Raw genomic sequence first — 10,757 nt, forward strand, 5'->3', positions numbered from 1 at the left:
GGGTTGTTTTAGCCCAGTGATTGGGTTGTTTTAGCCCAGTGATTGGGTTAAATGTTTGCTCAACCTGCTGGGTAGTTTTATTTAACTCAACTATTGTTTAAAAATTACTGTTTTTTTTTTTTTTGCTTAAAATATGTTGGAAATGAACATTTATTAATAAGATTAATGAATTATAATTAAACAATAAACATTTTGTTAAATTGTTTATTAATAAATGTTCACCTTTTGATTATTATTGTTGCCTCTGGTAGTTATGTGTCTGATTTTTAATTTCCAACATATTTTGGGTTCATTTTAAGCCAGACATATAGTCATTTTTAAACAATAGTGGAGTTCAATAAAACTGTCCATTTTCAACCCAACTTGGGTTGTTTTTAACCCAGCATTTAGAGTATATAGTTAAGCACTCATACCCTCTCAGGGTATTTTTCATTGCAGATTAAACCAAATTCCAATACTTTAAATAAGTATAATTGATATTACACCTAAAATCCCTAAAAGAAAAAAAAGTTTACAAAAGCATAAATATGTTTTCAACAAAACGCTTTTTTTTAAAGGACAAATCTATTGCGAAACACGCGCGCGCACAGAGAAGTGCTCGAGCTGAGGTTGAATCTCTCTGTGCTCATTATTATGATGATGATTAATGAGTTAAATGAGTTATAATAAAACTCTGAGCAAAGACAGTCCATGCGACGGGACACCGTTCGGTACACGAGTTAAAATAACTATACGAGTTAATTAGGCTATACGAGATGGGGAAGCTCATTTGCATAATAAGAACATATTTAACTCGAGGGACCCCGAGCATAAAACAACTTAAAAAAACAAACAGAACAGCAACAGCAACACACTCACATATTACGAGCTGGCGCACACACCGAACACTCAAGAGCGCGCGCGCGCGCGCACTCAGCGTGTCCAAACCCTCAGCGCGCGGTGGAGAGACCAGTGCGATTCCGCGCTCTGTCATTTCAGAACTGCTCTCTTTCTCTCTCACACACTCACACTCACACGGGCGCGCGCGCACACACACACACACACACTCTTCTGTGGCGGAACACGCGCCTGTCGCTCTGTGATTCTCTCCGCGTCTCTGGGACTTTTCGCGCACACTCTCTCTCCTCGCCAGGTGAGTGAATCTCCTCAGATCTCTCCGAATTCTCCTCGGCAGCAGCTCCAGATCACGGACAGACTTCAGCGACGTGTGTGTGAGAGTGTGTGTGTGTGTGTGTGTGTGCTGAAATGTCGCTCAGGTCCGTCTGTCAGAGGTGTGTGTGTGAGTGACCAAAATGCTGATATGTCATTTTATTGCTACCAAAGTACTGTGATGGTACCAGTGATGACATCAGACTGCAATATAAACCTTGATATATACCGTGGTATTTCAAAGTACCATACTTATGACAGGTGAAGGTGTTGCTTTAACGAGTTTAATGTGCCAAAGTTGAATTGTGTGTGTTACAATGACAAAAAAACTGTTTATGTTTCATTTTAGTGCATGTGTTCATATACAAAACTGTACCATGGTATAGCCTATACTGTAAAAATGATTAGTCAGGAAAATTAAGAATGTGCTTCACGAGTCAAAATGTGATTAATAAGCTGAATATATTAGTTCACACCAGTGAAAGTCATATTCAGGATGCAGAAATAACTCTTCATGGAGATATAAACAGTGTTTACAGTGATGCTTTGATATTCAGCAGATATTGTATGATTACCAAAGAATACCACGGTACAGTGTCCAGAAACAGTATAAACTGAGTGTTTTCTGACAGGTGATCTTGTATTTGTGTGTTTTGCACAGTTTATGAGCTTCGCTTGAATTGTGTGTGTGTGTGTGTGTGTGTGTGTGTGTGTGTGTGTTTTATTAATTTATTTGACGACTGGTAGTTCAGTGATTTACTAGTGGAGCAAAAGCTTTCTGCATAATTGAGTTACTGTTCCTGCGTCTGGCGCCACAAAATGACCACAAAAGAGTGTGTGTGTGTGTGTGTGTGTGTGTGTGTGTGTGAGGGGGGGGGTCACGGTTTGGGCGCAGTAATTATAATTACCTTGTTTTAAATACAATGGCTGTGTAACTGGAAGCCTCTGGAGGACGTGTGTGTGAGCTCCTGTGTGTGTGAGCTTGTTCTGCTGGAGATCGTGTGAGGAACATGTTCAGACGGACCCGTGAGAGAGAGACTCGCCGGCCGCTGCTGTTCTGTCCGGCCCAGATAAGACGGACCTCAGAGCCCTCAGAGTCCCGGCAGAGCTGAATAAATCTATTAGAGCAACACAATACGAATGTTAATAATAAACACCGAATATATCACGGTAGAGTCTGAGTGAACGAAGTTTGGTCTGGTTTTTATTTGTAGTGCATTAAAGTGTGTGTGTGTGTGTGTGTGTGTGTGTGTGTGTGTGTGTCTGTATTCAAGACATTAGTGCTGTCATTATCATTCATCAGACCCTAAGAGATCTAATCCATAACACAAACCACTACTCGTCTGTGTGTGAGTGTGTGTGTGTGAGAGAGAGTGAGTGTGTGAACAATTTAATTTCTTTGCTCTTTCATTTCTCATGCAGGTCTCAGTTTTTGTTTTAAGTATCAATTTCGTTTCTTCTTAAGAGAAATAAAAACTCGTTATGGATCATTTCGGATTCGATGAGAAATGTTTGAGATCGCTGACTTTCATCTAAGTTCATATTGAGACACTGTTGAGAAGCAGTAAACCAGGGATAGTATACTTAACTAAAACTAAAACCATAAAAAGCATTTTTATTACTAGAAATAAATTAAACATGAACTGAAATTAAATAAAATATAAAAAAACCCTAAAACTAATAATGACAAAAGCACAAAACAAAAAGACTAAAACTTTAACTAAAATGAAACGATGAAGAGTCGGTCTGTGAAACGTAAAACTGCGCAAACCCACACTGGACGACCGGTAAAACTTTAAAATGACGTCAGCAGCAATATGATAAATGAGACCAATGTTCAGTAAAGTTGCATTTATTAATAGTAATCTGACATTTTCTGTAGTTCATTGTTCTTTCGAGTAATAACTGCAGGATGCTGCATGAATACAGAACAGGTGCGTTTATCTGCGTTTACAACGGCTTTAAAGTCAGAACTCTGTTTTATAATGCAGATTTTAGTAAAACAGGTTGAAAGTGTGTGTGTGAGTGTGTGTGTGTGTGTGTGTGTGTGTGTGTGAGAGAGAGAGCTGCGTTTGAAAGACAGGAAAAGAGTGAGACACATCTGATGAATGATGGTTTGAATGGAGACTGACATTTTCCAGAGAAACACCTCCATAGACATCAGGTGTGTGTGTGTGTCCAATCCACTTACTGAGTTTCCCTGAGTGTGTGTGTGTGTGTGTGTGTGTCCAGTGAAACAGATGAGAGGTGACAGGGTGAATTAACTCAGAAATGTAGATGCACACACACAATAACTGATTTAATGAATGCAAACGCTCTGTCATTTGCTTTTGTCTCTATTCACACACACACACACACACACACACACACACACACACACACACACACACACACACACACACACACACACGATTTTCATCAGCTCACTTTTGTAGTCCACATGCTCGACTCCTTAAACACACACACACACACACACACACACACACACACACACACACACACACACACACACACTCTCAGACGGTGGGATGTTGAAACGGCTGGTAAAAACATCAGCGCTGAACTTTCCCTCCGGATGGATCCAGGATCAATTTTCATAAATTGCCCTGAAGCCACACGCACTCATACACTCATATATTCACCCTAAAACTCAGACAGGAAGTGTGTGTATGTGTGTGTGTGTGTGTGTGTGTGTGTGTGTGAACCTGAGAGAAAGATTTGAGATAAAGGCCAGAAACACATTTAACTCACATCTAAGGCTTGATAAAAAATACAGTAAAAACAGTGAAATATTATTCCAGTGTAAATCAGCTGTTTTCTATGTGAATATATAGTAAAGTGTAATTTATTCCTGTGATCAAAGCTGAATTTTCAGCATCATTACTCCAGTCTTCAGTGTCACATGATCCTTCAGAAATCATTCTGATATGATGATTTGATGATCAAGGGACATTATTTTCTATAATGATACATTGTCTCAAACTAAGTCTCAGCTCTGAAATTTTGTCCATTTTATCACAAAATCCAAACAATAAATGGTTTTTGACGCTCTGAAATGTGGCGTGACAGATCACTGTAGCGCCTCAGTTCTTCCTCTTTACTACTACTGGAGCCGTATGGATTATATTTATGATGGATGGATGCGGTTTTTTTGGGCTTTAAAATCTCAGGGCACCATTCACTGCTATTATAAAGCTTGGAAGAGCCAGGATATTTTTTTAATATATCTCAGATTGTGTTTGTCGGAACGAAGAAAGTCACCTAGGATGGCTTGAGGATGAGTAAATCATGGGATGATTTTTATTTTGGGGTGAACTATCCCTTTAATTTTAAGTTTTCATCTAATATCTATTTTTTATTTCAAATGTCTGACACATTTCAGAATACAATGATGCATGAAATCAAGCTTGCCTTGCATTTATATATTTATGTAGTTTTGTGAGTGTGAACAGATACAGGTATTACTGTGATGGGTAGGTTTAGGGGTAGTGTAGGGCGAGAGAAAATATCATTGACCTGATATAAAATCAGTGGAAGTCTATGCAATGTCCTCACTAAGATAGCAAAACAAACCTGTGTGTGTGTGTGTGTGTGTGTGTGTGTGTGCTCCATTAGCCAGTAGCAGGTTTGTTGCTCTGCAGGAGGTGAGCTTTGTCTGGCAGGCTTGACGCAGTTTACCGGCGTGTGGTTGATGGGTAGCGAGTGTGTGTGTGTGTGTGTGTGTGTGTGTGTGTGAGAGAGGACCTGTTTGAATGTGTCTAAGCCTCACTCTCTCCTTACCCACTCAAGTCACATCAACTCTCCACCTCTCTCCATCCATCAATCGCTGCTCCCCGGAGTCTCTCTCTCTCTCTCTCTCTCGGATCGATCCAGTCCTTTGAGTCATTGGCCAGTGTTTCTCTGATGGTCGAGTGTCTGAAATCAATCTAAACAACTTTAGGAAAGGCGCATTAGAAGCGGAATAAAAACGAAGAACCTGGAGCTTGTCATAAAAGACTGATCCGTTTTTAATCAAGCTTTTTAATCAGGAATTACAAAACGGATAGTCGTGGTTTTGAATGCTGATTGGTCAGTCCAGTGTTTGTGTCATGCTGAAACACACATACAGAGAAACCCTTTTATAAACGCAATAATTGCATCTCTCTCACAACAGAAAGCGGCTGACGGACAGCACCGAAAAAGCCTCTGGATACAGATTGACCTCAGAGTTGAAAGGGTCAAAGGTCATGACCTTACTTTGATCCCAGATCCTTCCCTTCCGCTCTCGTGACCTCATGTTCAACACTTTCCCCAACAAGTCCAGGGCGCAGACGCCGGTCGGCATGGAGAAGACGTACTCCCTCACGGCGCATTACGACGACTTCCAGGAGATCAAGTACGGGAGCCGCTACAGCAGCAGCACGCTGAGCAACGGCATGAGTTTGCACCTGGGCGGATCCCTGGACCGCGGCAGCCGAGGCCGGAGTGGGCGGGACAAATGCGTGGGCGGGGCCGGCCCCGGGGGCGGGACTCCGGCCCGCTGGAGCCGGCGTGAAATCTGCCTGCTCTCGGCGCTGGTGTTCGCGGCGGGAATGTGCGTGATTCTCGGATGCATGTTGGCGCTGAAGTTTCTGTCGTTAGAAGCGCAGGATTCGCAGTGCAGGCAGGACTGCGTCAAGCGGCGCTCGCTGCTCCGGGCGGCCCGTTTCGTCCAGGGGAACATCGACCCGAGCGTCCAGCCCTGTCACGACTTCTACAGCTTCGCGTGCGGAGGATGGCTCCGCCGACACGGGATCCCGGACGACAAACTGAGCTACGGGATCATCACCGCCATCGGGGAACTGAACCAGGAGAAGCTGCAGCGCCTCCTACAGGCGCCGATCCAGAGGAACGAGCCGAACAGTGCCGAGAGAAAGGTGTTTGTATTTCCTGATTTCACCAGGGAAAGATTGGGAATAAATTATTATACGCATACAATCTCTTATTATTTTCACCCACAGGTGAAGGAATTCTACCGCTCGTGTGTCAACATGAAGGAAATCGATCGTCTGGGGGCAGGGCCTATGACTGAGGTGATTGACAGCTGTGGTGGGTGGGACCTGTCCGGAGCTCCTCCCGGAGGGGCGGGGTGGGACAGTAGCTCCGCCCCCGTGAGGCCGGATTTTAACGAGATGCTGTACAAGACGCAGGGTGTGTACAGCACATCTGTGTTCTTCTCTCTCACCGTCAGCGTAGACGATAAAAACTCGTCGCGCAACGCCATACGGGTGAGTGAGCGCTTTAATGTTAAATTGTGTCATTTCTGTTTCAAAGTGTCTTCAACTAGTGTGTGGTTGTAGATCGATCAGGAGGGTCTGACTCTGCCGGAACGGACTCTGTATCTGGGACAGGATGAAGACAGTGTGAAGGTGAAACGTCTCTCCATCTCTCCATATGCTCTTTTGTCTCTCCATCTGTCTGTCTGTCTGTCCGACTGCCATCTGTCGCTCCGCCCGTCTCTCGCTGTGAGCTAACATGTCTAATTGATCGTGTCACAGCTGGTGATGATGTCACAGATGAGCTCGTGTCCATTAATAATGAGGTCACAGCAGTGCCTCTGTCACGCTCCGATGACATCAGACTTTTACTACAATACAGCTATAAATTTGAAGTGACAAACCTCGAAATCTCACTGAGGGATCGATACAAATATAAGGAACCTCAGAATAAACATGTCCAGCATTTCTTAATATTATGGTGAAATAAGACCTAGTTTTTATTATTTGTCACTCAGGCAAAAATATGTCAGATTTTTTAAATTAAATGTTTGACAATCAACACGAAAAATAGACATATTTAACAAGACATCCAGATAAGTAACAACCAATTACAAATACAAGCGTTTCATTAAAAAAATATTAAAAAAAGGTAACACTTTACAATAATTTCCCATTAGTTAGCATTAGTTAATGCATTAACTAACAACGAGCAATATATTTGTTACAGTATTTATTAATCCAATGTTATGAAATGAAACCATATTGTAAAGTGTCACCAAATAACTTTTGGAGTTTTACTTTTCATGTATCTTTAACTATTTAGTTAATAATGTAAAGTAATATATCTAGTTTTTTGTTAAAATAAAAAAATAACAGTCAGTGTTATTTTAGTATCATAAAGATACTATTATGGTTTTTATTAATATTTTAAATTAGTTTTGTTAGTTTTTGTTGTATTTTAATTTTAGTTAATTTTTATTAGTTTCTAAAATATGTATATATAGTTTTTAAATACTTTATTTTAAAAATGAAAAATAATTACTGCTGTCAAATGATTAATCGCATCCAAAATAAATGTTTATATGTGTGTGTACTATGTATATTTATTATGTATATATAAATACACACACATACATGTGTATATTTAAGAAATATTTTTTGTGCATATATATATATATATATATATATATATATATATATATATATATAAATATTTTTGTTAAATATATACATGCATGTGTATGTATTTTTATATACATAATAAATATACATAGTACACACACATATAAACATTTATTTTGGATGCGATTAATCACAATTAATCGGTTGACAGCACTAAAAATAATGTAGCTATATATTTTTTTTTGTTATCATCAGAGACAAAAACATGAAATTCAACTATAAAAACTATAAAAAGCATAGTTTATTAATGCTCCCCTTGTGTATGAAATTAACCAAATGAAATCATAAGATTGAGCACGAGTAGTTTAATATGAGATGTTTGTTTTTGTCTCGATGATGTCAGATTCTGGCGTCCTATAAGGCGCTGATGGAGCGATTGCTGAGCATGCTGGGAGCTCAAAACGCCACGCTGAAGTCTCGAGAGATTCTGGATCTGGAGACAAAACTAGCAAACGTATGTATCGCGTGAATGTGTTTGTGTGTTTGCAGTGAATCTTTCTTTCGGCAAGTAAATATCTTTTAAACTGAGTATTTGCACCTGTTTGTTCAAATGAATCACTTGAATGAACTGAATCACTAAAGTGAAATGATTCTGAACTGTGGTAAATGCGTGAACGAGCATGTTGGTGTCTTACTGCATGCGATTTAACATTATTTCTTTCTCTTTTTTGCCAAAGATCACAGTGTCTGAATATGACGAGCAAAGAAAAGACATGAGCAGCATGTACAACCGAATAACACTGAGCCAGCTGCAGAAAATGGCTCCGAGCGTGAGTTCATCATGAGCGTTTTTCATGCACTAGTTAGAGGGTTCACAAGCAAAAAGAAAGTAAAACATATGAATGTTCCTGAAGATCCTGCAGTTCTCCAGCTTTGTAAGAATAATGGCCTTGATGACCTTCCGCTTCACTGAGAAATTAAAAAGCTGCTGGATCTACGGGCCGATCCATTTTTGGCAGTACAGATCCGCTGTTTAAAACACAGGACATGATCCCTAAATGAAGCATAAATCAATAAGCGAAGGGCAGACGGCACGCGCTCGAGGTTTACTGGCTTTTGTTTCTCTGAAAGGATAAACATTGTCATCTGTTTCTCCGCAGTTCCACTGGAAGCGTCTGCTGGACCGGATCTTCAATGATCATTTCTCCGAGGACGAGGAGATTGTGGTTTTGGCCACTGACTACATGCAGACGGTGTCGGACATCATTAAAACCACGTCCAAACGGTGAGACGTCTGAAGAGTCGCTCGTGTATAATCAGAATATCACTTCATGATGTGAGTTACAGCTGCACCATTTGACCAAAACTTTGGGATTATATGGCAATATGGCTTTAGAATAACAATAATAATGTGTCTGTGTGTGTAAGGGAGTGTGTGAGTGTGTGAGAGTGAGTGAGTGAGTGAGTGAGTGTGTGTGTGTGAGTGAGTGTGAGTGAGTGTGTGAGTGTGTGAGTGAGTGAGTGAGTGAGTGTGAGTGTGAGTGTGTGTGAGTGAGTGTGTGAGAGTGAGTGAGTGAGTGTGTGTGTGTGTGTGTGTGAGTGTGAGTGTGAGTGTGTGTGTGTGTGTGTGTGTGTGTGTGTGAGTGAGTGAGTGTGAGTGTGAGTGAGTGAATGAGTGAGTGTGAGTGAATGAGTGAGTGAGTGTGAGTGAATGAGTGAGTGAGTCTGAGTGAATGAGTGAGTGAGTGAATGAGTGAGTGAGTGAGTGAGTGAATGAGTGAGTGTGAGTGAGTGAGTGTGAGTGAATGAGTGAGTGTGAGTGAATGAGTGAGTGAGTCTGAGTGAATGAGTGAGTGAGTGAATGAGTGAGTGAGTGAGTGAATGAGTGAGTGTGAGTGTGAGTGTGAGTGTGAGTGAGTGAATGAGTGAGTGTGAGTGAATGAGTGAGTGAGTGAATGAGTGAGTGTGAGTGAATGAGTGAGTGAGTGAGTGTGAGTGTGAGTGAATGAGTGTAAGTGAGTGAGTGAGTGAGTGAGTGTGAGTGAATGAGTGAGTGTGAGTGTGTGAGGGAGTGTGTGAGTGTGAGTGTGTGTGTGTGTGTGTGTGTGTGTGTGTGTGTGTGTGTGTGTGTGTGAGTGAGTGTGAGTGAGTGTGTGAGTGTGTGAGTGAGTGAGTGAGTGTGAGTGAGTGAGTGAGTGTGAGTGAGTGAGTGAGTGTGAGTGAGTGAGTGTGAGTGTGTGTGTGAGTGAGTGTGAGTGAGTGTGTGAGTGTGTGAGTGAGTGTGAGTGTGAGTGAGTGAGTGTGAGTGTGTGTGTGTGTGTGTGTGTGAGTGAGTGAGTGAGTGTGAGTGTGAGTGAGTGTGTGAGTGTGTGTGAGTGAGTGAATGAGTGTGAGTGTGTGAGTGAGTGAATGAGTGTGAGTGTGAGTGAGTGTGTGAGTGTGAGTGTGAGTAAATGAGTGTGTGTGAGTGTGAGTGTGTGAGTGTGTGAGTGTGAGTGAGTGAATGAGTGTGAGTGTGTGAGTGTGAGTGAGTGAATGAGTGTGTGAGTGTGTGAGTGTGAGTGTGTGAGTGAATGAGTGTGAGTGTGTGAGTGTGTGAGTGTGTGAGTGAGTGTGAGTGTGAATGTGAGTGTGTGAGTGTGAGTGAGTGTGTGTGTGTGTGTGTGTGTGTGTGTGAGTGAGTGAGTGAGTGTGAGTGTATGAGTGAGTGTGAGTGAGTGTGTGAGTGTATGAGTGAGTGTGTTAGTGAGTGTGTGAGTGAGTGAGTGTGAGTGTGAGTGTGAGTGTGTGAGTGTGTGTGAGTGTGTGAGTGTATGAGTGAGTGTGTGAGTGTGTGAGTGTGTGTGTGTGTGTGTGAGTGAGTGTGAGTGTGAGTGTGAGTGTGTGAGTGTGAGTGTGAGTGTGTGTGAGTGAGTGTGAGTGAATGAGTGAGTGTGAGTGAGTGAATGAGTGAGTGTGAGTGAATGAGTGAGTGTGAGTGAGTGAGTGAGTGAGTGTGTGTGTGTGAGTGTGTGAGTGAGTGTGAGTGAGTGAGTGTGTGAGTGTGAGTGAGTGTGTGTGTGTGTGTGTGTGTGTGTGTGAGTGAGTGAGTGAGTGTGAGTGTATGAGTGAGTGTGAGTGAGTGTGTGAGTGTAGAGTGAGTGAGTGAGTGAGTGTGTGAGTGAGTGAGTGTGAGTGTGAGTGTGAGTGTGTGAGTGTGTGTGAGTGTGTGAGTGATGAGTGAGTGTGTGAGTGAGTGTGAGTGTGTGT

General features: G+C 41.9%; 1 protein-coding gene across 1 annotated transcript in view; it reads left to right on the plus strand.

The window, feature by feature from the left end:
• Positions 1-898: 898 nt before the first annotated feature.
• The window catches only part of LOC125249363 (endothelin-converting enzyme-like 1), a 39,265-nt gene continuing 29,406 nt past the window's right edge, over positions 899-10,757 (plus strand). Inside the window, exons 1-7 of the mRNA XM_048161642.1 lie at positions 899-1,132; positions 5,303-6,044; positions 6,129-6,395; positions 6,468-6,536; positions 7,912-8,022; positions 8,246-8,338; positions 8,669-8,793. Coding sequence (XP_048017599.1) covers positions 5,424-6,044; positions 6,129-6,395; positions 6,468-6,536; positions 7,912-8,022; positions 8,246-8,338; positions 8,669-8,793 — 1,286 coding nt within the window. The 5' untranslated portion in view covers positions 899-1,132; positions 5,303-5,423. The remainder of the gene's footprint in view (positions 1,133-5,302; positions 6,045-6,128; positions 6,396-6,467; positions 6,537-7,911; positions 8,023-8,245; positions 8,339-8,668; positions 8,794-10,757) is intronic.

This window comes from Megalobrama amblycephala, linkage group LG16 (genome assembly GCF_018812025.1).
Source record: "Megalobrama amblycephala isolate DHTTF-2021 linkage group LG16, ASM1881202v1, whole genome shotgun sequence".
NCBI lineage: Eukaryota > Metazoa > Chordata > Actinopteri > Cypriniformes > Xenocyprididae > Megalobrama > Megalobrama amblycephala.